At 45.1% G+C, this 26,966-nt stretch overlaps 1 protein-coding gene across 1 annotated transcript; it reads left to right on the forward strand.

The window, feature by feature from the left end:
* The first annotated feature begins 913 nt into the window (after positions 1-913).
* Positions 914-26,966, forward strand: B3GNT2 (UDP-GlcNAc:betaGal beta-1,3-N-acetylglucosaminyltransferase 2). Its single transcript, XM_063078758.1, has 2 exons — positions 914-1,104; positions 24,817-26,966. The coding sequence occupies exon 2, from the start codon at positions 24,826-24,828 to the stop codon at positions 26,017-26,019; it is 1,194 nt and encodes a 397-aa protein (XP_062934828.1). The 5' UTR covers positions 914-1,104; positions 24,817-24,825; the 3' UTR covers positions 26,020-26,966.

Here is a 26,966-nt window from a genome sequence, read left to right on the forward strand (position 1 = left end):
AGGGCCGCTGGGCTAGGAGGGCGCGGTGGTGGTCCCGGGAGCTCCAAGCCCCACCCAGCCCGCGGACCTAGCGTCGGGAGGGGGGCGGTCGGAGTTCATTTGGGCTGCGTCTAGGCATCTGCCCTGCCCCTCGGGCCGCGGCGCGGATTCGCGGCCCAGAACCCCAGCACCTTGCTTCTCTGGCTTCCTGAAACGCGCGAGGAAATCCTCCGCATGACACCCCGGGGAGCACTAAGACCCCCCCACCCCCAGTGTCTTGGCCGAGGATCGGTGGCAGTGCCAAGCACTAAGAGGTGGCCGCGGGTCCTGAGCGGGCAGGGAGTAAAGCTCAGCTCCCACTCTGGCCCTGGTTCTCTCCTCCCGCATCTCCCACGGTGGAATCATTCCTCACCCGCCCCAGCACTTGAGGGGCGGCCGGGGTCCGGTCTGGGCCGGGTTACAAACTGGCTCCGGCCACGAAAGCCCGCCGGAGTCCTCACCAGGCGACGTGCCTAGTGCCCCAGCATCGGACGGCTGCAAGAGGGCCCAGCTGCAGCTGGGGGGCGGGGGTTAGACTAGACCTGAGTTAGAATCGGTTCTGGGAGCTCCGAGTTGCCTTGTTTTTCCGAGGGTCCCCTTTCCCCAGCCTAACCCTTTGCTTTCCAGGCGTGGGCGTGGGGGCCGGAGGGTCCCCAGAGTCCACGGGGGACACGAGCCTGGGCTGGTCGTCGGAGCCGACAGACCAACCTTCGGAGCTGGGCCTTCCCAAAACTTGGGGCGCTGGGCTACTGGCGGAGCCGGGCGGTGACGCGAGGGGCGGTGCCCGGCCTGATTGGCGCGGCGGGCGAAGGTGGGGCCGGGGCTGGCGCCCCGAGGCGGCGGCGGCGGCGCCGGGAATCCGAGCCGCGAGTGAAGCGCCGCGGCCGCGGAGGCAACAAGTGCGGGGGGCGAGCGGTGCCGGAGCCGTCCCCGCCTCCGACACCGCCGGAACGCCCGTCCCGGGCGCCGCGCATGGAGCGTGAGCGACGGCGGTCGCCGGGCTGAGCCGCGCGGAGCGGCCGGGAAGTGGATGCGGCCGCGACCTACCGCCCCCGCCCCGCCGAGCTGGAGCTGCTCCCGGGCAAGGTAGGGGCGGGGGTGGGGGCAGCCCCTTCCCTCCCTTCCCAGACCCACTCTGCCCGCCCCTCGCCGCCTCCCTGCGCCCCGGCCCCGCTCCCCCGGACCCTCCCTTACCCCCCGCCCGGTTCCGCCTTGGTCCCGGCGCCGCAGCGGAGGAAACCATCCCTAGGTGGCCCTTGTCACATTTAAGGTGCCCGCAGCTTCCTCCCTGTCCCCGCCACCTTCTTTACCGCAGAGGAAGGGGATAACTAAATCGCCGGCAGCGTCTTGCCTCTTTCCACACCCACCCCCGGGGCCCGGGGACATTCTCCCCCTCCCCGCTGCACCCAACTTCCGGGGGATCCCGCGCCGGGGTGGTGCAGGCTTTGGGAAGGGGCGTCTGGGGCCGGGCGTCATCTGGGGCTCCCGGGCGTTTTGGGGAGGGGGCCGTGCGTTGATTTCTCTCTCGCACCTCCGCACCCCACCCTGGCACTGCGTCGGTCTCCGGTGCAGCTTGGGGAGATCAGGTGTTTTGTGAGCCAAAGAGCAGCTGGCAGCCGCTCCCAACCCCCAACCGCTTGCCACTGCCACCTCCGGGTCCCCAGAGACCGGTTTCTGCGAAACTTAGGGAGAACCTTTTTCTTTGACCTCTTAAAAAAGAAAAAAAAAAAAAAAAAAATTCCACGCCGCCCTCGTTGAATGATTAACCAGGCTCCTTGACCGAGACGTGGGGGTGGGGTGGGGTGGGGGGCGTGCTGCCAGGCCGGGGAGCGCCTAAAGCCTGTTTCTGCAAAACACCTCACTGGAAGGTGGGCACAGGAGCCCTGCGGGGGCCACGAGCGCAGGTCTGGCGGCTGCTCCAGGTTGGCAGGCGGACCCTCCTGGGGGTAATAAAGCCGAGTCACCCTGTTAATTTCCAGGCCACGGTATTTTACACTCATGGCTGGGGAGCTGCAGAACCTCTCCCCGCCATCAATGGAAGAGCAGTCGAGACTCCACGCAAGTGGCACAGTATGGCAGCTCATCATCAAAAATATACACTTAGAACCTGGGTTGGCGAGGAGCCTCTCTCTTGCCTAACACGTAGGGGTGGTTTGTTTGTCTTTGCTCCCCTAACCCCTCGTGGCCTCCTCAACCCTCCCAACTTCGCAGAACGATTGTTTAGAACAATTAAACCGTATTCTCCCGCCCCTCCCTTGCTGGAGCCTAGCCGTAGATTGGAGATTGCGAAGCCAGTTGGTGAGCATGGGCTCTACTTGTTATAACAAATTCTTCCAGTGTGCAGTAATTATTTGTGCCTCGGGAGGTGATGGGATGGTTAACGAGGTGGAAGGCGGGAACAGGGCCGAGCCCAGTCCGGAGGCTCCCGTGCCGGCTCATTGTCGCGCCGGTGACAGCTGACCCGGAGCGAGGACAGACAGGGCAGGCAGAGCGGTCACTTCCCATCGTCCTAGCTCCCGCTTCGGTTTCTTTTAAAAAAGAGGTTGTTAAACCTGGTGGAATTTGGGAGAATTTTACTCAGACCCCGTGTGCTGTTACAGCGGATTAGATTCTAAGACTACAGAAGTGCAGGAGCCCTATAAAACTCTGCTTGAGTAATTTGAGTAAACCTTTTCTGCTCTGCCTAGCCTTTACAAATGTGTGTCTGGTTGGATCTTGTGTGTGAAACTACTTTTTTAGTTTGGAATATTGCTTTTTCCCTTGGAGTTCACCCTACAGTAAGGGCTCGCTGCTCTTCATTTAGTGTTTTGTGCAGATGGCATCTGTATGACGAAAGGCCTAATTCTCCATAAAACTCACGAGTTACCACCCTCACCTTCACTCGTCTTGATTCTGCCACATAATTTTCAGCGACCTTGGGCGAGTTATTTTTCTTCTGAGACTCATTTTCCATATCTGGTTTTGGGGGTGGTAGTGTCTGCTCTACAGGATTGTTTTTGAGGACAAATGGAATGTTTGCCAAACTCATAGCACTGCACCGTCGGAGTGAAGAAGCGGTCATTGCTGTGATCAGTATGGAAGTTCCTCCCAGCATCAGCTTCTCCTTATCAAAAACAGTAACCCCTGTGGGAACCATTTAGATTCGTCCGCCTGAGAATGAAATCTGCCAAATTTGGCAGATGCAGATAGCGGGTTTTAAAATCCAAGGAATGAGGTAGTCTTTTGAGGAAAGTAAATATAACTTGCTTGTTGTAAAAAATTATGAATTGATTTTTTTCTGGGCTTCTCATGGCTGAATATATCGATGGCTTGTAAAGATTTCCTTGTTTAAAAAAATCATCATTTCGATTTCTCTAATTCTAATATGCTAAAGTTATGCTAAGAATAAGAAAGTGGAACTGATAATTCAAAGTTGGGTTTTTTTTTACTATACTGTCCAAATGTGTGGTTTTTTAAGAAAAGAATTAAATTAGGAAATGAATGAGGGTCCAAAATTATTATTAATCATTTCACTTGGTGTTACGCATTGTTGGTAGAGAGCTAAGATGTTCTGGATAGAAAATGTGTGGGGTTTTTTCAGCTGATGCAGTGATTAGAGAAAAGGCAAATCCTTTGTTTCTTGAGAAACTTTGAAACAGCTTTTAATGTTTTCTAGCAATGCTGGGTTTTTTTTGAAAACCATAATTTTGAGATGCTGACCCAGGGTTGTGAATGTGCCTGAAGCACCGTTCTTGATATATGAGAGCACTTCAAAAAGTTCACGGAAAGATTTGTATTATCTTCTAATTCTATTTTTCCGCAAACATTTTGAAGTACCCTGGTAGTGGATCAGTGATTTTAATTTTAATTTGCTCAACGAATGCAAGATATGACTCTATTTAGGTTTTTTGAAAAGTTTTATTAGACAATCTGTTAAAGACTTTAAAAATTAATAAATACAAATGGTTACTTTATTTGGTTATATAATCCATTGCAACACACACAGCGGTGGTGCATAAATTTCCAATATTGAATTCTCATGAAGGCCTTTTTGGTTTTATATGTAAATGCCTGGGGGAAATGAAAGTCATTTCAATCAGTTGCCTGGTATTTTGGTGTGTGTATTGAAGGTTAAATGTAAATTAAAGTAGGTTCTGGTAATTTGAAAGTGGTAAACGTCTCCTGGCTGCATAATTGAAAACACGCAGTGAAGAAGACAGCACGTACACCCAACTGGTATGGATCCAGCTGTCCCTCTTCCCCTCTACCCACAAGGTGGGGTTACTGTTACTAGGCACTTGCCAAATATGTCTCCAACTTGTAGGATGAATAAATTCCTCTCTCAGGAGAGGCAATTAGGTGTGAATAAGAGGTATGTGTGTGTGTGGGCTTTGAGAGCATTGATGTAATGATTTCATCATCACCCACTGGTGATGAGGCTTTGCCAGTCTGAACAAAGCTTCAGTGAGAACTTGTTACTTGATGGAGTATTTGTTATTAGGGAATATGTAGCACTGTTATTTTAGTGCTGGAAAAAGTTTTTTTACTGAGTTTTCTCTTTGTTACAACTTTTACAGTTGAGATTTTGCATTCACTGTGTGTTACACTCTTTGCCCACCAGCTTTGTCTTCTTTGTCTTAACTCTTGTAACAAAATTAAAACTTCTTTTGAGAGTCAGCATTGTTGATAAAGTCATAACGTATATCTTGAAATATTTTGTGTAATTTCAGCTTTAGGCATATCCATAGGCAACTCTAAGAACTATGTTATACATTATTTTCTGTGCATCTATAAACATTTTCTTATAGGAGGGTGAATTTTTGTTTTATTCTGATGTGGCTACACAGGGGAAATTCGCAGTAGCCAGGAAATTGATACTTTCTATTTTTCATTCTGTGGCATTTTAAAACAGGTTTATTCAGATGTCTTCACTCATATGTGATTAGGATGTACTTGCTGACCAGAATGTTTGAAGAAACTGATTATCCAGGGTAATCAATTCTAGACTGTGGCTGGATTATGTCAGGGTGGTTGTGTGGTGGTTTAGTGGTTAAGAACACGAACTTGGAGTCGATCAGATAAGGATTTTTTTCCTTTGATTTTTTTTTTTAAATTAAAAAAATATTTATTTAAAAAAATTTTTTTTAACTTGAGGTACAGCATATAGTAAATTGTGTGAAGCGTACTTATATTAAGTGGGAGCTCATGTCAAGAAGTAAACATTTTCAGTACTCCAGAAGGTTCTTGTGCCTCTTTCTAGTCAGTATCCACCCCCTACAGGGAACTGTTTTCCTTATTTACATCATCATAGATGTGACTTATATCATCACAGATTGGTTTTGCCTGTTCTTGAACTTCATATAAGTGGAATTACAGAATCAAACAGTGTGTAGTCTTTGGTGAAACAGACCTGAATTTGAGTTCTGTTTTTACCACTTACTGTGTGACTATGGACACATTGCTTAACCTCTCTGAGCCTCAGTTTTCTCATTTGTGAAATGGGAGAGAAAAAGCGTTATTTCATAGATTTGCTGGGAAAATTAAATGATGCACCCAAAATACCTAGAACTGTACCTCTTTCAGTTTCCTCTTTCCTTTTTAAAAAGGTGGTAACTAAAGCAACTACATCTACTGTGTTAAATAAGCTATTGCATTATAAAGGTTACATAGGTCTTTTATTGAAAGTCAGAAGACAAATCTTTATTGATTCAGCACTTTGTTGATGTATTTAGCTTAAATTAGATGTGTTTGTTGATAGTTGATCCCCTGTTATTTAAATCCATATTTCCTCTCTGACAGTCATTGAAATGTCCCATTCAGAGCTGTTTGGTCACCTGCTTGGTATGAGCTAGTGTGCAGGAAGGTGCAGGATGATGAGAGCTGGTGTATGCTCGATTATGAAACTCGTGGAAGTTTAGTTTAGGTAAGATCATCAGGGCCGACCCCGTGGCGCACGTGGGTTCGGATCCTGTATAGGAGTGGCCGGTGCGCTCACTGGCTAAGCGCGGTCCAGCCGGTCACAAAAAAAAAAGAAAAAAAGATCATCAATAAGCACCCACAATGCTCAGAACAACATTTACTGCTCTACATTTCATGAAGTAATTATCTCAGAGGTGAACGTCCAGGGCCAGTTGTTTTAATTGCATGCTTTGGACAAGCCATTTAAAACATTTTCCTCTTTTGTAATCTTACTCTATAAATGGTATTATATATTCAATGGTCTCATGTCCCCAGTATGTGTGTGTGTTTAATACCTTTTTTGGGGGATCCATTTTTAAATGTAACTTGGGTGATTCTTTGGCATTTTTTTCTAGAAGACTTTTTTCTTATGAGATGTTTATTTAGAAAAAATATTCAAGATAAGGTAAAGGAAAGTAAAATTAATTACCCACCATCTCTGTGACTACTCTTAACAGCTTGATTTGGATCCTTCTAGATAGGTGCTCTTCTCATTTGTACACTTCTAGAATGACCTTAGGATAAACACATGCCAACATTTTAGGCAAATTTAAAAGAGAGTATGTAGACCTGCTTGGAGATGACTGGCAGAGAGGGCAAGAGTCTTTGAAGGCTAAGTTCAAATCCATTAACACTCTGGCCCCTATTTTGGCTGTATCTTGTGAGGGCACATAGTCCCCAGAGGCTCCATCAGAGGGACCCCTCGCACCCAGATTACAGTAGCTGAGAGGAGAAATTGATCCTTGAATCTTCCTCCCCCTTTAAGACCTCAAGATGATGTCTGGTGAAATGGGCGATTCATTCACTTAGCCAGTGTGCATTGATTGAACACTTAGTGTTTGCCTAGCATGATGCTCGGCCCTGTATGTATTCATAGATGGGTCGGGCACTGTTCCTACCCTCAGTTGGCAGTCTGGTGGAGACTAACCAGGAACTGGTGGGAGAGCTCTAGTAGAGGTGTAAGCAAAAGGGGCCATCAGGAGGGGCTTCCCGAGGAAGTACCCTTTTGGCTTAGCTTTGAAGGATGAATAAGTAGCATTTCAGGGGCAGAGAAAGGAAGGCAGAGGTGGTATTGCAGGCTGAGAAGATAGAGAGCACACACAAAGGCTCACAGAGGTCTGCTGGGGGAATCCGCAGGCGTTCCGTGGGTTTGGGGGTTGGAGGAGGGGTAATGGGCCACAGTGCAGCCTCAGTGACCATGCAAAGCCCTGGCACCTGATAGTTATGGAGGTGGTGGGGAGGGCATGGTGACATGTCGTGCTCAGGCTTGAGTTCAAGGAGATGAGCTTGAGCCAGAGTGGTGGGTGGGAGGCAGGTCTGGTTGTGGGCCTGGGTCATTTTATAGTCTCTGATATGGCTCTCTGCTTCCCAAACCCCCCAGTGGCCCCCCCACCCCCAGTCTCAGAAAGAAACTGGAAAGATCCTTTAAAAACTGAAATTACCTGAGGTCACTGCTCTACTCAGAATCCTCCAGTGGCTCCCTGTCTCCCTTAGGGTAAAGCCAAAGTTCTGTATCACCTACCAGGACCTTGGTGATCTGCCCTCTCCTTCTTCCCTTCCCCAGCCACTCTGGCCTGGAATCATCCACCACCCCTTCTCTGAGAAGAGAGGCGTTCTCTGATCACCTGTCACAAAGCGGCCTTATGCTTATCCTTTGGACTGTGCTTTATATTTCATCTAAGCGCTTACCAACCTTAATAACAATCCACCGTGGAACTTTATTCCTCGTCTGTTTTAAACACTGCTTGGTTTAAGTAGGTACTTGATTATTTGTTGAGTTAGGCCATTTGTCAGTCTTGGGGTGGGGGACTGAGGACCTGAGGACCCAAACCAAAACAGGGATGGTACAGGATTAATGTGTGTGTGTGTGTGTGTGTGTGTGTGTGTGTGTGTGTGTGTGTGTGTTATTTGAAAGAGGTGGGTGGGGTGGGATCTAGAAACCAGTTAAGGGAGGTGTGGAGGAGATGAGCTACAGATGCAGATACATTGGGGTGTTTTTTTAGCATATGGGATATTGGAGCCTGTGGTGGTATCTAAGAGGGTTCAGGGGACAGGAGTGTGGGGTGAGGGAGGAGCCAGCAATAGACCTGGACGCAGCACTGTGGAGAGCTCCCATTTTGGGGGAGGGGGCCAGGAGCAAAGGCTGCTGAGATGCCAGAGAATCAGGAAGAGAATCAGAGGGTTAGGGGGTGGTCCTGAGCTTGGGGTGGGGGTAGAGGGTGGTGGCCAGCAGTGTTAGATGCCCTGGGAAGTGAGGAGAGTGCAAGGACTGTGAAGATTCTAGAGGATGAAGGGGATTGGGAAGGTAGAGGCAGAACAAAGGGGCATGACAGGGAGGGTACGCTGGAGCAGCTGGACAGAGAGCTTTGAGGTGGAGAGAACATGGAGGTTGCTACCGCTGCAAGACCCCAGGGGAGCAGCCATGGGTGGGAATCCTGGGAGAGAGTGGTCCTGTGGGGGGTGACTGGCTGGTGTGGAGAACTTGGAGAAGTAGGTTTTTGTCCCAGAGCTGACATAAAATATCTTTGTAGCCCTGGCAACCTGCTTAGCTTCCGTGCCTCCCTACCCCAAATGGGATAAAACCTGCACAGCCAGATGCGTTTGTTGTTTGCATGTGTCCGAGCCATGAGCACAAACGGTATTTCTTTCTATGCACCATAAACTTGCTACAACTTACAATTTGTGCTCCAGGATTTTGTTTTCTTCTTTTGAAAACCACTTAACGTCAAATACTTCTCCAAAGTGCTTCTTTTTTGAGTCCTGATTGGGGACTAACACAGTTGTGTGTTTTAAAAACTAAAACAAAAAAACCCTTCAGGTCTGGCTCTAGATTGTTCGGAGCCTGGAGGCTGTTGATGTTTTCAGAATCAAATACAAATTTGTCTAACATTGAAAGGGTCAAAGTGGGTTTGTTACCACTTTCTAAATATTTGATATTTGGAACTAATCAGATATATTTTTACATATTTTATGGCTAAATTTGAAAGTTGTTTATAAGGAATTGATGTAGCTTTTGTTCCTTAGATGCAGCCATTTTATTTTTCTTCTCTCCTTTCACCACATAAGGAATTATTTTCTTCAAATGAACTTAAAATATCTCTCATGAATACTGCTATTTTTAACTGAATGTTTCTCTTTTTTGAATTTTTTGTTCCTCAAGGTTCTGATGGATCCTTTTTTTTTTTTTTTTAAACCCTTTATAATGGAAATTTTCAAGCAAGTGCAGGTACAGAGAGTGGTGTCATGAAGCCTCAAGTAGCCTTCAGTGGTTTTAGGTGACAACTTCTCATTTGTCATCCTTACTCCACTCATGACCAGGAGGCTGAAGGCACCATCCAGAGTGGGAGAGGAAGGTCCACACTGGACGCCAGGTATAGGAGCCATCAATGTAGAGATAGTGGAGGCTACAGGAGTGGACCAGATCACCCAGGAAGAGGGAGAAGTAGCCGGAGGTTGGCAGCCGGTGGCACTGGGGTGGCTGTGCTCCCTGATGTTTCTGCTCGTGCAGTATCCTACAGTATATGAAGGTGACATTCACAGCCATATTCAAAACTGAGGTGGTTTAAATTGCTTGGTAAAAGAGATCCAATTTCGAAGCTGCTTGCTAGTGTGCTCCTATGTTGAGCACAGAACATGTTCTCTTTTATTTTGGCAACACAAATTTTTCTTGGCAGGTGGCTGGAGAAAGCTATGGTACTGTGCCACCTCTTTAAATACGTAGGCATAAGTCTTGGTTGAACTACTGAACGATCCACCCCCCCCTTCCCTTTAATAGAACATTTGGATAAAAGGCCAAAATGTCACTGCTTTGAGGATATGTGTTTTAAATCCATATGATTTATTTTAATATTAAAAAAAACTTAAAAACAACAGTCCTCAAACACTTATTGAAATTAAACTACAATTTGAGAATGGGAGGGGAGGCAGGAAAGGAATACAAGAGATGGGAGCTGGGGAGAAAGGGAGCCACCTTGCTTGTTTGGAACCCTGTTCTGATGTTGCCACCCCAGGGTCCCACGTCTCTGGAAAGGTTGTCTTCTGGGAGGAGAATGGTCTCTGGCTGTGGAGAAGAGGTGGCATCCCAGGGGAGCTGTTTAATTGGATATGTGTGAGGAGTGGCACCTGCCTCTGGTGGTTGGGGTGCTGTGGGCAGGGCCTGCCAGCCGTCTCACTTGTGGGGTGCATAGTTCCTGCTCCCTCAGGATTGGGGAGAACCAGGTCTCAGCTCATCTAGAACTGTTTGGGTTGGGAAGCACTGCTGGGGCAAGGGTAGATTCCAAGTGTCTAGGACTTGGAACTCTTTTTGAGAAGCCTCAGTTTTGGTAGATCCTGAGTGCACTGGGGGGTTCAAGGCTGTCCTCAGAGGAGGAGACAGGATTTGAACCTGGGCCTTCAAGGATGGGAGTAGGATTGAGAAACAAGAGAACGGACCTTTCAGGCTGGGAGAAGCCAGCCAGAGCAAAGGTGTGGGTGGGGAGGGCAGCGGTTTTTTTAAGGAGTGCTAGTGCCCAGGAGGCCTCTGGGAGGGGATTTTGACAGTGGCATGCCTGGGTCTCAGGTCTTTGTGAGAGCGCATGTGAGGACAGGGATGGCCGCCTCCCAGGCACCCTGTCTACACCAACCGTGCAGCTGCATGCTGGGGCCGCCTGTCTGAGTTCCCAGTTCCTGCTCCTCCCTCTAGTCTGTCTGGAAACCTCAGATAAGTTTCTGATCCGGGGAACCAGTTACTTATCTGTAAAATGAAGATACGTCAGTGTCTACCACACAGGACCGTGTATCTAGTCGAGCCCTTGGCACACGTCCTGACACAGGGACAGCTGTCAATAAATGGGCAGGGACCAAGGTGTGCAGTTGTTAACTGTTGTTATAAGGAGTGTTTCTGCTACCTTCCTCCCCCTTCTTCATTTCTCGTCTTTTCTCCGTCCCCAAAGTGTCAGACCCTTGGCCAGCCTTCCCGTTGATTTCCTTTGTTTTAATACAACATTATTTAAAAATCTCTGCATATGCCAATTCTGCAGAACTTTCTGTTATTTTTCATGCCTGTTTTAAAAAGAGTGAGTCAGGCAACTTCTCCAAGAGACTTTAAATGGGTAAGTTGAGGAGTCCTGGAGCCTGAGGCTGTGGTACCCTATGCTCCGTGGTGTCCCCTTCGCTGTAACCAAGGGCATGTTCTCTTTTAAGAAAATGTGTCGGGCCGAGCCCGTGGCGCACCCGGGAGAGTGCGGCGCTGGGAGCGCAACAACGCTCCCGCCGCGGGTTTGGATCCTATATAGGAATGGCTGGTGCACTCACTGGCTGAGTGCCGGTCATGAAAAAGACAAAAAAAGAAAAAAAGAAAATGTGTCGCTGGAAACCATCATCCTAACAGCCAAGAAATTGAGATTTCCCAAGGCAATTTGTTAAACCACTTAAACACAATGAATGTCATTGGTATAAATGTAAATATTTTTGAAATTACAAAAAGAAGGCTATTTTTAATATGCTATGTGCAGTTCCGATTTGCAGCATGTTCAAACAATGCCATCCTGATTTTTGGAGGTTAGGTTTTTATTTTGGAAGGGAGACAAAGGTAATTGTTTCTATTGCAGGAAAACGATGGAGATGCTCTCACAGTCTACATTTCATGGGGGCCAAGAATTGCTAAATATAATTTAATAGAATCGGGAAGGGTGGGGTTGTTTTAAGAGTTTGTCTGTAGAGGACCTGTTGGGAGTGACATAGTGACAATCTGCCAGGGAAAATGGCAGATTGAATTTGGTTGCCCAAGTGCCTACCATAAAGTGAGTGTTTTAAAATGTAAAATTTCTTCTGTTTGTGGCAGTTATCACAGTCTATGGAACTAAGTGGCGGGGGATGATGTAATTTTGAAAGTCACTCTTAAGAGTTTGAGGGGAATAAATTTTAATTTTCTTAATTGGTCATTAATTGAATTTTTGATGCGTTTTACTATATAAAATGATAATAATCAGTTTTCCAATATGTATATGAAAATATTCTTTTTTTTTTTTTGGCTGGCCAGTACAGGGTTCAAGCCCCATAGAAAATATTTTTTAAATTAATTTCACCAAGTTTTCTGTGTATGTGTCTGGAGACATGAGTAGCCCACATAACAGATATCAAATTTCCCCATCTCTGTACACCGAGATTGCCAAGCTAGGGCTGATGGCCTACTTACTTCCAGAACATTTATACAAGGTCATTTTGATAACTTAGTTTATATAATGGGATTCTGTTTCTAGTCCAGTGCTGTAAATTATGCTTGTGCACTTTTATCAATTTTTAATTGCCTTCTTCTTCCCCTCACCCATCCCTTGGGCCTGTGTTTGTTTATAGATTTATTTAATTGTGTGACTGTTTCCTGAGTGATGTTTTTAGGTGATGTGCTGTGTTGAGATGACACCTGCTAATCCCCTCCTGAGGGGCGAGGGGTGAGGGAAAAGCTCAGGAATTGGAAAAGGCTTATGACCCTTAGAGAGAGGAGTGGCCAGGACTGGTGAGTAGACGGCCAGGGGCCTGGGAGGGGTGTTAGGGTGGGGGGCTGGAAATTAGGGCCTGTCTGTGAAATTATCCAAGGATGATTTGTTTGATTTGTTTAAAGACTCTTGATTGAAAAGATCCGAAGAATGGAAGTTTTTCTTTAGTTAGGCCCCTAGTTCCTTTGCTGCCACTTCCCTTTTATTCCTCCTTGTCCAGAAATGTATTGTCTGTTGAGTGGCAGACACTGGAGATAGAGAACTGGATGTGGCCAGCCTGCTGTGATGTGCCAGACCTGGCGGCACAGTGTTCTCAGCTGGGTGAGTGTGGTTGAGGTGCTGTGACAGCAAGGAGGAAGTGACACGAGCAAGCCCAAGCCAGGTGGGAGGAACAGTGGTGTGGGGCAGCTGGCTCTTTTGTTTTTTATGGTGATGGCCCAGACTGTGTACTAATTCTCACTGCTGGCCTCACAATACCTGGGGATACGTGGTAGCTATCCTTGTCCTCCTCCCTATGGGTGACCTCAGGCAAGGCTCTTGGTCTCCTCTTCTGTAAATGAGGTGGTTGGATAAGTAATCTACAAGGCCTTGGAAAAAAACTTGTGGCTTCTTTCTGGTAATGAAATTGGGATATGATCTGTGTATGGAATGCATGTAAATGTTGAAAAAACAAGTGAAAGAGTGAGTTGACACAGTCTGTGGCTAATGCTGGCTCTTTGGCCACCTTTTCTGTCACAGGCCAGCTAGCAGTTCCTCTCAGAGCCAGGGGAGCTGGGATCCAGGCCAGCTCTGCACTAGTCTGTAGCCGGTGGTGAGGCTGTGTTGGGTTCCTTGGCTGTAGGAAGGGAGTGAAAGGTAGATTTTCTTCTTTGTATGTAAAAAGTTTTGACAAAAGGTGTTGCCTGGATGTGTTTGTGATTAGACTACTTTAAGCTCCTGCAACCTTTCATTCTTAGGTATGGATAAATAATTCACTAATCAAGGGTAACTCATGAACCACAAAACACATCTGCAGGGGATTCCACCCATGGTATGGAAGGGACCTGTTTTACCAGACCAGGGCCTCTGGACACTTTAGACCAATGAGTGTTTCCCAACTGGCCATTTTGTCTACATCCTTCTTTTCCCATATTGACTTTAAAAAAAAAATCTCAATGCCCCTGTCTTTCTTTGGAATTGTTTATATCTTCCTGGGTATCCACAAATGCAATGATTTTAGTTTAATTGTTTTTTAAAAGAGCAACTGTATTTGGGGATTCTTGAAATCCTCTGACTGACAACGTTGTATGGTAGAAAGTGTAAGAGCTTAGACTTTGGGTAAAGTCCAAAGTCCAGTCGCTGGCTCCACCAGGATTAGTTCTATGACCTCAATTGCTTCATATTGAGCTTGTTGTGAACATTAAATGAGATGAGAACATCCTGACATAGAAAAACAGGCAAAGGGCATGAGGAGTAGGAAAATCTGGAAGGAACTATATGAAGAGATGGTGTAAATTAAAACATGGAAATGTTCTTTTTTGGTAAAGATTAAAAAGAAGGACAACGTCCACCACCAGCGTGGATGACCTCATACTTGTGGGTGTGCAGCAAGAGGATAAGTCAGTGTGGCCTTTCTTTTCCGTGGGGAATAAAGGTGAGGGGAATAACTTGATTATATGCTAAATGACTTATTTATTTAATTTATTTGGGGGCAGAGGGGGGCGCGGCTGTCTGGTATGGGAAATTGAACCCTGAACCTTCGCGTTATCTGTATCACACTGTAACCAACTGAGCTAACCAGCCAGCCCCTAAATGACTTTAAAAGGTTGTGTTCCCTTTGTAATTTTTCTGAAGGAAATAATCAGATTATGAAAAAATATGCACATAGGACATTTATTCATCGCTTTTTTCTGATCGTAGAGAAAATCAGGAACAACTCATATGCCCATTGGCTGGCAATTGGTAAGGCAGACCACATACACCTGTATTCTGTCAGAGGTGTGTTAGAGATCTGATGAGAGAAGACAAACCACTCAAGTCATGCTTTTTTTACCTCTGTAAACTGAGTCTGTTTTATAGAAATTTATAGATTTACTTGGTTAACACAAAAGCCAACGATATTTGAAATCAACATGGACATCCAATTTGAAGTTCTTCATTTTCCCCTTATTTCACATTCCTGTGTGATGTAGTTGGTTTTCTTTTTTAAATAGAGGGGATGTGAAAGAAAAAATGTTCCTGCAATCTGTCGAACGGCATTTGTTGAGTTAGACATGGTTCATCCTCTTAGCCGAGAGTCTTTGAACCCCACCAGCTCCTGCCTACTCTTTCCAGCATGGCCTCGGAAACCCATCTACTGGGAAACTGTGGCTGTGTCAATCTTCACCTGCAGGCAGTCTGCAGCCCCACCCATCTCTTGCCTGCCCTGCTTCTTCTCCCCACATTTCTGAGATCTGTTCTGTTGCAAGCCCCACTGAGGTCCTGCCTTGTCCCTTGCTATCAATTAAAGGACCGTCATGTATTTATTGCCTCTCTGCCAATTCAGTGTAGAGGAGCCATGTTTTATGCCCTTTCCCCCCTAACTCCAGACTTAAATAAAGATGTTTGTGGTTAAAGATGACTTTGTGTTGATGATATAGAGATCTACAACTTGTGCCACTTTTCGATTATTGTGTCTCAGCTCCAAATTCACCCTCTGTTGTCTGATCTCTGCATACAGATCTGGGCCCTTCAGATATTTTTCCTTTACCCTCTGTAAGTTGAGGGTTCTGAAGAGGAAGGAATTTTCCTTCCTCGTTCCCCATGTCTGTGCGTCTGTGTTGAGTGAGTGTGTGTGTGGTTAGCCTGTTGTTTTTCCGGCACTCCTAGATGCCTGCAGGGCACAATTTTTCTAGTATTTAGCAGCTCTGCTTTCTCCAGCTCTGGCTGCAGTGGTGGGACTCGGAGCCTGAGACAGAGCGGCCCTTGCCCAGCCCCCATGTGTGTGTCTCCCAGGGCCCCCATGGTGCTGGCCACTGTTCATTGTCCTAAGCATGGCCCTGAGCTGCTCCAGTCTGAGCCATACACTGACATGCCAAGTTCCTGCAAAGGGAGAACTCTACAGTTCCCTATTCCAGCAGCACCCTGATGACTCCTTCCATGTGCACCCCTTCCTTCTGCATGCCTGCTTACCTGTCCACCTCCCAGCTTTGATCACCTGTACCCCAGAGGGTTGTCCTTGCTTTCCTGGTGACTGTAGACCACCTCTGGCCTAGGTACCCAGGAACTTTTCTGACACCTATACCTTTTTCAACAAACTCTGAACCACACTCCTTCTAAATTTGTCTTTTAGGGATACTCTTCATGTGTCCCAGGATACCCTTTAGACTCTTATTCCATCTTTATAGTTACTCAGTTGTCATATTCTTTGTATTAAACTTCCCTTGCTTAAATTACTGTCTGGTTTTTGCTTCCTGGTTGGACCTGGACCAAAAACGTCCCATGCAGCCCAATTAAGCAAGCAGAAGGATGAGTCCAAGAGAAGTCTGTAGAGGTTTCTCTGAGGGCTCACCAAGACTGCCATAATACACTTGCTTGTACATAGGTTTTACAGGTTGGAGTGGAAACATTTACCAAGCCATATATAGATAGACTCTTATCGAGGGCTTCCAAAGCACATTAAGCCCTCCAGGAAGGGCCTACCTGCACTGTGGCATTTTTTTTATAAAATGATTATCCCACTTTAGGTAAGTACATGCCCCTGGGTTGCAAATCTCTACTAGGGACCTTACTTCCTTTAGGCATGCTCTCACCATGTCCCTCTACTGCCATGGCCTTGTACGTAACAATTGTTAGAGGTCCACCACTCACCAGGAAGAAGGTAGAGGCACCTCCATTTTGGGCCAGGGTGGAGGAAGGCTGCCTCGGGTCTGCTGTGGAGGAGGATAGAGCCCTCACCTGGAAGTGCTGCTGGACCTCACACACCTGTGTTCCTGCACACAGGGTGCTCAGTCAAATCAATGCACACTCATGGGGATGTTGCCTTCGGTGGGGTGTGGGCTGGCTGGGAAATGAGAGGTTGGCCGTACTTCTCACCCCAGTTTGCCTCTTCAGATCTTACCCCCACCCTCCCAGCTCTAACATGGACTCACCACTTCTGAAATTCTTATCCCCTCTAACTCTGAAAAATCCTTTAAATTGTTTTCTGTTGTCCTTTAGTACTTAATAAGGTGAGACAGATTTATATAAATACATATGTGTAATTCACCAGCACACATATGTGATTTTCCAGTGTCATCTCTTTGGAGAAAGAATGCACATGTTTAATCAATCCAGTTTCTACTGAATACTCGTTGTTCAATCAACTTGACCAGGTGACAAAAGTGTCTGTTCCTTCACCAAATGCTGAGTGGCTCTCAGATTCCATGTGCTGAGGTGTACTGGTGGTGCAGCATGAAGACCTTGGTTGTGGAAGATGCCCAGGCATCAGCCAACCTGATCAGAAGAGGACATCCTAACTCCTGGGAGTCGATGCTGGTGTCGAGGCTGGGGCATGTACTTGGGCAGGAGATCTAGATGAGGTCCTATGCTCCGCTTCTGGGAACGGAGAAGAGAGGAGTTCTAGAAGACAGCACATAATCAGAGTTGGGCTTTAAGGGAGCAGTGGCATATTGGTGGTGGTCTGAGCAAATGGGGGAACAGCATGAGCAGGGAGGGTCTGTACAGGGGACTGAAGACTGATGAGCCTGCAGATCAGGGCATATTTGGGAGCATAGTGGGAAATGAGGCTTTAGGCTAGTGCAGTAGCCGGTGGCAGAGGCTGAATGGGATGGAGGAGAGGTGAGGAGGAGGTGCGAGGATATTGTGGAGGTGGGAACACAAGAGCTGGCTCCTGGTTGGATGTGGACAGCAGGGAGAAGCAGTGATGCAAGGTAGTGCTGGGGTTTTTCCCAGAAGCCCGAGAGTCTGGTGCATTGCAGGTGGGGTCCTGGGAAGAGAGACTCCACATGGCATTTAGAAGCTAATACCTGGAGGTGATGTTTATGGCAGTGGATGGTTGAGTTTCCAGAAAGAAAACTTTAAAGAGGCAGTGAAAGACGAAACTTGAGAAATATGCTTTCGTTCAGTGGTTGGTGTAGGAAGCAGAATCCCGAACTACTGAATGCCCATTGTGTGGTAGACAACAAACAGGTGCTGTAGGTTATGTCAACTCCATTTCACAAACGAGGAAACTGAGGCTCAGAGATCAAGTAACTTGCCTAAGGTCACAGAGTTAACAGGTAGCATAAATGGAATTTAACTCTGATCTGTCTGACACCAAATGCCAGACTGGTTTTCCAAATTAAAAATGGATTTGGGACATCTCCAGCCTCAAACATCTGCTAGCCTTGTTTTTAAATTATATAATCTTTCCACTGAGGACCTAAAACCCTTTTCAGTTTTATTAAAGGCGGGCCAGGATGGCCTCTGGGAGGGTTAGTTCCCAGTCATCGTTTCCTTCCCTCCTCCTTTTCTGATAATTATATCCACGTTATTTGAAGAATAATTTTAGTGATTTATTTTAAATGATAAATGCTATTTGAGAAAATCAGCCACACTGGGCTTTGGGGGAGTTGCAGTCCCTGGGAACCAGAACCAGGCACTTTGATCTGTAATGTTGCCTGTGGGGATGCACACAGGTGAGTAGATTCACTAGAAGAACTTTTCCCGTTTCATTTTGGACCTGAAGGGTAAAACAAGTGATGAGGGACCACATTCCTTGAATTTAGCTGGCAGCTGTGTATGACTTGTATGCCAGGAGGCAGAGTCAGACACCTTTTCTCAGGTAGTGTCAGCCTCTTGGAGGAGGTCTAGGGGGAGTCCTGGGGCTCCCCTGCCCCAGCGCTGGGAGGAGCCCCGGCCAGGCCTCTTGCTCTGATTGAGGAACATTATCTGGGCGAGGCCCAGCTCTCTGGTCCCACTGAGCTGCTTCACTCACACCTGTCCCGCCCCCATCTGCCAGGAGTGCTGGGAGCTTTTCTCTCCTGCAGTACCACTTAGCTGCAGACAGTCTCTGTCTTTGTGTCCCAGCAGGACCTGGAAAGGGCTGGCAAGGAGCAGGCAACAGAAGGGACAGTCCGGGAGGTGAGGTTCAGGTAAACCACTCTCCAGGGAGAGCAGGGGCAGGCACAGTGGTGTACAGGTTCTCCACAGGGTGGACATGCTGTCCCACTTGGGACATGGCCGGGGCTTGGGCCCTTTTTGAGTATTTGTGTGTCATGTTCGAGCAGGAAACAAGAACCCCCTCTCCCTCCCAGACATGGAGGCTGCTAGCTCAGACTCTCTTGGGGTCAAATCAGGAACTTGGATTTCCAGCTCCTTTGCTTCAGCCTGACTGGGTGAGGGGTGGCTGGTCATTTTATTTCATGATTATGAGAAGGTCCTGCCTTTCTTTTATCCTTAACTTCGGTACTGGGGGGAAAGTGCAGGGTACTTTCGGTTTTAGGTCTGGCTTGAGTATATTGCTGGCTCTGTCCCTGGTTAGCTGTTTTGGGGCCTCTGCCTCAGTTTTGTAAGAACGAGAGTCATCGTGGCTGTGGATGGCCATACTGGCCACAGTCAGATGTCTTCTGGCCATTGTTTGTAGAGCTTTCAGAACTAGAGGGAAACTTTTAGGATCATCTAGTTCAGTGGTTCCCAGGCTGGTGTCCACGAACGAAACATTGGGATTGTCTCAGTATTTCGGAGTCCTGAAGAAAATTGAGCCGCGTGGGCTTAAGTAGGTGTTGAAAGCCTTTGCTTTTGGCTGGAGTGAAACCAACCGAGTGTAGTAGCATTGGTCATCTCATGTGGATGGGGAGGAGGGAGGCATGGGGGAGGAAGGATCACAGCTGCTCATTTACAGAACAGTGGGAAAATAGAAAACTTGATGTCTTCGAAATCCATGATTTTTTGTGGTAGGAAAAAAATAAAACAGCCTTTTGGTCAAGAAACTAAGGTCTCCAGAAATTGGCTTCCCCGAAGTCATAGAGAATGCCTGCATGTGTCACTGTGTGTCCTCACAGATTGGGAATCTTTTCCCTTATTCCATAGCAATATGTAGTAGAGCCTACAATCAGACTGCCCATGTTCAAATCCTGACTGTGTCACTTACTAGCTAGGAACCTGGGACTCTGGAAGCCTCATTTCCTCATTTATGAGAGAGACAGGATCATGGGCGCAGCATGCCTCAAGCTTGGCCTGTAGGGTAATAATTCAATAAATGTTACTTCTCGTACAACCCTGCCTCCCATATTTGATTTTTGACTCATGGTAGTTTTGTGGGTTAAATGTATAAATATGAAGATATTTTTTTAAATTACTACTTTAGGAAGATTAACCACTGAAAATAAGACCAGTGTCTTTTCAATTCCTTTAGTTATAACCCTGTGCAGCAGCATTCTTTTGCATGATGGTTTAAAAGTCACATTTTGGAGCCATATTGCTTGGGTTTGAATCCCGACTCTGCCATTTACTAGCTGTGTGACCATGTGCCTCATTTTCCCCATCTGCAAAATGTGGGGGAGGGCTTAAAGGGCGGATTTAGAGTATCTGTCTCATAAGATTGCTGGTGCCTGGCACATATTTATTAAAATAAAGCAGATGTGTTCAGATTTTACTATTGTGTTTAGGAATCCTTTCTAAGAGATGGTATGGGTACAGGGAAAAGCATACAGGTGATCTCAGGAGGGGTGTTGTGACAGAGCATCTGTTCAACACTGCAGGGGTCAAATGCAGTGACAGTGTCTGTGAGACTGTGCAGCCATGGCACAAGCTAGTGAGGGGGGCTCTGGAAATGGGGTCTTAGTGGCAGGGGCAATGCTGTGCCTTCTCCACGCAGCCTGGAAGCAGGCGGAAGAGGCTACTCAGAGGGGAACATGGTACGGCCGCATGAAAAAATGTTAGAGCAGCCTCTAATCCACTAACCTGATTAAACCTGTTTTGTTTTTGTGTGATATTTTATCTGTACTTTGAGCATTGCATCTGTACTATATTTGTGATCCACTTTCAGCTAACATTTTTTCTGCTTCCATGTTGTCTTTCTAAATATTTTAATAGCAAAATAAAGAAGGAAGTTGTTTTTCATTACACAAACAAAATCAACAAATGTTTTAGAAGTTTTAAAACTGTTGTATCCCTGTTGCGGACAAGGTAAAAAGCTAAGGTTGTTCTTTCTTTGTGTAAAGGATTTTCTCCTCTTTTTGTTACAATAAAAATTCTGTGTTTCTCGGTGAGGGTTTTTAACATATTCCCCAGCTTTGGGGTAAGTTTTCATACTCAAATTCTTTTTAAGCAATTAGCTTCCTGCTCAAAAAAGGATGCGGATCCCTGGGTTTTATGTTTGCAATGGGAGTGCTTAGATATTTAGAGAGCTTTTTCCCACAAATATTTTTACAGGGGTCATTGCTTTATCTTCCTTTCCGTGAACTTTGGTTTGTTATAAGAATCTGCCAAAAGCAGAGTTCTCATGCAAGAGTCTGTACCCAGGTCACTACTGAAATATGACGTTTAACCTTGATGGAAATGTACAATTGAGAATCTTGGTTTTTCCACTCTTCCTCAGGTTGGTTTGGCAAGTAATGGGAAGAGTGCCCCCAGACTGAGCCTTTGGGAATTTGGACTCTTACAAGATAGGCTGGCCCGTTTTCTGAAGGGTGGCTGGGAGCTTGTAGGTGTTCCCATTTCCCCTTTTTTGGAGATTCTTGGTAGCGATCAAACGCACCATGACCCTGTGCCTTGGGTCTTTTCAGTCTTGAGCTAGCCCTTGAGACTTCACTGTTGACCTGGACCAGGTTGTGCTTTGTAGAAAAAGGAAGCGACCCAAATAGCCCTGGATTAGGAGCCAGAAGGCTGTCCCATCTCAGTCTTGTCACTTAACTCTTATGTAATATTCTGACAAATCACTTAACCTCCTTTGAGCCTCCATTTTCTCTCACTGGTAAAGTGGTATCCATCTGTCAGCTTCCCTTGGGGGCACAAATGGGAATCAGTAAGGAAAATGCTCTGTATACCGGAAGCCTGGAGCAATGCAAGGTGAGAATGGTGTTCCTTAGAGAGCCACAAGCCCTGTCTTGGGTCGAGGTGATGTGAGAACTACATCCTGGCTGGGTCTTTTTTTTTTGGCAGCTGACCAGCATGGGGATCCAAACCTTTGCACTCTAAACAAATGAGCTTACTGGCCCCTGACTAGGCCTTGATTGAGGAAATATAAGCCTGAATTGTAGCAGATGAAGTTGGAAATCTTGGCTAGGGTCAGCAAGCCTAATGTATTCCTCAGAGTATTCTTAAAACAAGGAGTGGTGCTTTCTGTAATAGAAACTTCAAGTGGTTATGGCTGGATTCCAGAAAGCCATGGTGTCCCCCATAACAGGAATGCATAACATGCTAATTTATCTGGAGTCATTTTTACATATTCACCCTGTATCTTTTCCTAGGAGAATTAGATCTGGAAGTTCACAGCCTCTTATGTAAAGTATTGTGCTTCCTTTTTTCTTCCTTAAGCTGTAGTCTTTTACCCTAGAAATTTTGGGAACGCTCTATTGGTGTCTAAATTCCTTTACTGAGTTGAGATTTTCTACCAGGTGTTTAACTATTCAGAGCGTGTGCTGTTTTTTCCTGAGTACTTTCCAAATCTTTTTCTTCTTTGTCATTTTTCTCCATTGATACTCATACTTCATCTCGTTGCCCTTTTTCCAGCCTAGGAAGAACCCAAGACCTAGAGATCAGCAGTACTGGGTCAAGAGCTACTTCGGCATTAGGAGAGTTGTCCCAATTTAGAGAGAACCGTTTATTTTTTTAAAGTATTGTCTAAGTCTTGAAAGTCAAAAAGAAAGCTTAAATGTATCTATGATTTATTTTCTAAAAAGATGACTAATTTTTTTCTTTTTTCTTTTTGGCAGCTAGTAGGTAACAGGGCTCGAACTCTGGACCTTGGTGTTATCAACACCATGCTCTAACCAACTGAGCTAATTGGCCAGCCCTTAAGGATGACTAATTCTTTATCCACATCAGATACCATGCAAATACATTCTAAGTGCCTATTTGAGTTCTCATTCCCTTGCAAGTTAGGCTCATAGCAAGGAGGTTTAGGTTGCCAAAGATGTACCAGACTCAGACCTTTAGTGAGCACTTAGGATTTGCTCAAAAGCTCATTTGAAAGGAGCTGACCTAAGTAAGGTGTGGATCTGAGATTTAGGTGTGGACATTTTGAATTACTGAGGCTGTGTGACTTGGGGCACTTTAAAACTATAATTAAAGATCAAGAAATGTCTTGTGGTTTCCTTCTTTGCCAGGAAGTTTATGGAGGCTCTTCTTCCTTGCTGACTCAGTGATGGGATTACTGAGGGTTGGAGGTGGGGAGTGATTGGGGAGTGGGGGGAGAAATGGGGTGCTGATGGGAGACTGCTTACTTGGGTGAGCCAAGAGCACATACGTAACTTTCTCATCTGCCATGCTCTCTAGATGTGCAAAGGCCTTGGGTAGTGGTTATGGGGTAGGGGCTAGTTTAAGACAAAAACAAAATCCTTTTACTGATATGTCCATAGCTGAAACTGTTTAGCAGCAGTAAATACAAGCAACTAGATTAAGATCTACTAGACAGATTTTAAGAGACGCAGGATAGCCTGTGAATTCCTATTGATCTAATCTGGGCTGTCCAACATGTAATCGTTTCACAGAATTCTTAGCATGACAAATATTCTACCTTGGGACTATTTGTTTAGAATCCAGTGAACTTGAAAATCCTCTTCTGTTAAAAAAAAGTGAATACTACTCTTGATTAGAATAGTCACACAACTTTGTTTTAGAGATTAGAGAAGGGGTAGCTACGGTTTAACATGGTAGCCTTGGAATCCCATTGCCTTGGCTGGGATTCAGGCTTTGCCCTTACTTCTTTAAATGTTTTTTCTCAGTTATAAAATGAGAATGAAAATAACAATACCTAAGGATAAATTCCCAGTCATAGAATTAACCTGTTAAGAAAACCGTTGTAGTGCTTTATAGTGTGTCGCCACTCCACTTTTTTGGGTTGTCTTCTAATGTCAGCCTTGTCTAAATGGTTGTTCCTGTGCATTTTGTTCACGTCAGTAGTGTTGGAACCTTGGAGTTTTTCCTAGCAAGCCATTTCATTACTCTTTCTTTGTTCTTCTGTTGCCCATAGCCTGAAATCCTTTGATATTTCTCTAAAATGTCACTTGGATTTCTCTTTTTCTTTTTGCTACAAACAGAGATCTTAAGTATACAGTTTGAGTTCTGACAAGTGTACACACCCATGAAGTCCTCATCTTGTTCAAGATCTGCAAAGTACATTTCTGTACCCCAGGAAGTTCCCTCTTGCCCCTCTGCAAACACCCCACTTCCGTCACTTTCAGATTTCTAGGGTCTAGATTAGTTTTGCCTGTTCTTGAAGTTAATATAATTGAAATTTGGGGTCTGGCTCTCACTCACAATGTAATGTTGCTGTAACAAATGTTTTCCATTTTATTGCCAAGGGATATTCCATTGTATGGTTATGCCAGGCTTTGATTATCCATTCTCCTGTTGATGATATATTTTTGAGTTGTTCTCAGCTTTTGGTTATTGGGATAAAGCTTTTATGAATCTTCCTTCTGTTTCTTTGAATATACGTATAGTGTGGTTAGTGTCTCCTCTACCCTCTGCCTCAGCATCTTAATCTCTCTGCCTCAGTTTCCTCATCTGTAAAATGGTAGGTTGGGAAATAATTCAGTGTTGGAACCAGCATTTTTTATAAGATGAAACAGGCTGGCTGGTTAGCTCAGTTGGTGAGAGCATAGTGTTAAGGTCAAGAGTTCAGATCTCCATACAGGCCAAGTGCCAATAAATCAATCAATTCAAATAGAATGGAATACAAAATTAGGTAAATGACATGGAACTGTACACAGTACAGCATACATGTAAATACTTATCTGTGTGTGTTGGATCACAATATAAAATGTATTTGTTAAGAATTATAGGCAAATCAGTTTGCAAAGCACTGATTTGTGTGAGCTGTTGTAAGCAAGAAAGTTGAAGTGAGATTATTTAGTAATATGTATCTCTTCCCTCAGGGTGTCTAAAGCAGCAATGTTAACAATGTCTTACGTAGTGCTTGCTATGGGCCAGGCAGTATTTTAAAAGCTTTCCATATAAAATCATATATTCCTCACAACCATCCTGTGAAGTGGGCTGTTACCCCCGTTTTATAGATCGAGAAGCTGAGACATTGGTTATACTTCTTGCCCAAGGTCACAGAGTTAGAAAGGAAGGGCCATGATTTGAACCTAGACAGTGCAAGTCTATGCTCTAAACCCCTACTCCTGGGGAAACAAAGAGGTGAGTAAAATAAATTAAAATGTATGTGCAAATGCAAATTAATAATTATCTAATTAATTTAATAATCCCCCTTTTATTCCAGATATGAGAAATGAGTGTTGGACGTCGAAGAATAAAGTTGTTGGGTATCCTGATGATGGCAAACGTCTTCATTTATTTGATCATGGAAGTCTCCAAAAGCAGTAGCCAAGAAAAAAATGGAAAGGGGGAAGTAATAATACCCAAAGAAAAGTTCTGGAAGACATCAAGCCCTCCTCAGGCATACTGGAACAGAGAGCAAGAAAAACTGAACACACGGTACAATCCCATTCTGAGCGCATTGGCCAACCAGACAGGGGAAGTATACGGGTTTTCCAATATAAGCCATCTGAATTATTGTGAACCTGACCTTAGGGTCACGTCGGTTGTTACAGGTTTTAACAATTTGCCGGACAGGTTTAAAGACTTTCTGCTGTATTTGAGATGTCGAAATTATTCACTGCTTATAGATCAACCAGATAAGTGTGCAAAGAAACCCTTCTTATTGCTGGCAATTAAGTCCCTCACTCCACATTTCGCCAGAAGGCAAGCAATCCGGGAGTCCTGGGGCAGAGAAACCAATGTGGCCAACCAGACAGTGGTGCGAGTCTTCTTGCTGGGCCAGAACCCCCCAGAGGACAACCACCCCGACCTTTCAGACATGCTGAAGTTTGAGAGTGAGAAACACCAAGACATTCTTCTCTGGAACTACAGGGACACTTTCTTCAACTTGTCCCTGAAGGAGGTGCTGTTTCTCAGGTGGGTGAGCACTTCCTGCCCAGACACTGAGTTTGTCTTCAAGGGCGATGACGATGTTTTTGTGAACACCCATCAAATCCTGAATTACTTGAATAGCTTATCCAAGAACAAAGCCAAAGATCTGTTTATAGGTGATGTGATCCACAATGCCGGACCCCATCGGGATAAGAAACTGAAGTACTACATCCCGGAAGTTGTTTACTCTGGTGTCTACCCGCCTTATGCAGGGGGTGGGGGGTTCCTCTACTCGGGTCACCTGGCCCTGAGGCTGTGCAATGTAACTGACCGGGTCCATCTCTACCCCATTGATGATGTTTATACTGGAATGTGCCTTCAGAAACTTGGCCTCGTTCCAGAGAAACACAAAGGCTTCAGGACATTTGATATCGAGGAGAAAAACAGGAATAACATTTGTTCCTATGTAGACCTGATGTTGGTTCATAGCAGAAAACCTCAAGAGATGATTGATATTTGGTCGCGGTTGCAAAGTGCTCATTTAAAATGCTGAAATATATACTAACTGAATTTTGCGTAGAAAGGCATATCTTGAATAGTTCCCATGCTGTGTTCTCACGTTAGGGTAATTTCTATGTTCAACCATCAAAACTGCCTTTAGAAGTAGTATGCATTTGAGGGCCTCTGAACCTTTCAGTTTGGTACTTTTGTGAAAAAGAAAAGCAGAAGATGATCATTTTTTATGGAGGATACTAGCTAACGACCATTATTTTCTAATTTGTCTCCCCTTCTCATTCAAAATTATAAATTTCTAGAATTTGACTGTTTTAAGTTGTTGGGTTTTTTTTCTTTTTTGCCTTCCTATGTGATAATATTTCTACTTCCCCAGTATAATGACCAATTTATCTGTTATTCAGGTGTTTATAAACCTATCGGCTCTAAAGACTGTTCTACGTGATTGAGTGGTTTTCGCTGAAATGGAATTACAGTTATTTTCATGTGATTTGGATGAATTTTTAAAAAATTGTTCAGAAAATCGACTTTTGTTGAAATTTCCTGCCACCCCAACAGTATTTTTTTATGTTGATATAATTAATTTTGCAGAATGAGAATCACAGAGTGACACTCATCCGGTTTGTCTTGTTGTGGTCTTGTGGTCGTAATAAGGAGCGAGAGAGTAATGTTTTGCAATTGGTTTGCTAGGTGGTTTCATATTGTTTTCTAGTTTTAGTATTTGAAAACAATGAATATGATTCCGTAATGGCCAACTGAAGATTGAATTGCCCCTGACAACCGTATTGGGTTTGTGAATTTTCAATGTGGACCAAGAAAGTGTGAGTAACGTTTGAACCTGAAGTGAAAAGATTCAAGTTGCAAACCTTTTCATACGTGATTTGTCATTTTAAAATGCTAGGATTCTGTTCTTTCTATATTTTCACATATTGCTTATACAAAATTATTATTCTTAGCGACGCTTCACTGTCTCAATGTAGAAGTGCC

Source organism: Cynocephalus volans, chromosome 14 (assembly GCF_027409185.1).
Source record: "Cynocephalus volans isolate mCynVol1 chromosome 14, mCynVol1.pri, whole genome shotgun sequence".
Classification (NCBI taxonomy): Eukaryota; Metazoa; Chordata; class Mammalia; order Dermoptera; family Cynocephalidae; genus Cynocephalus; species Cynocephalus volans.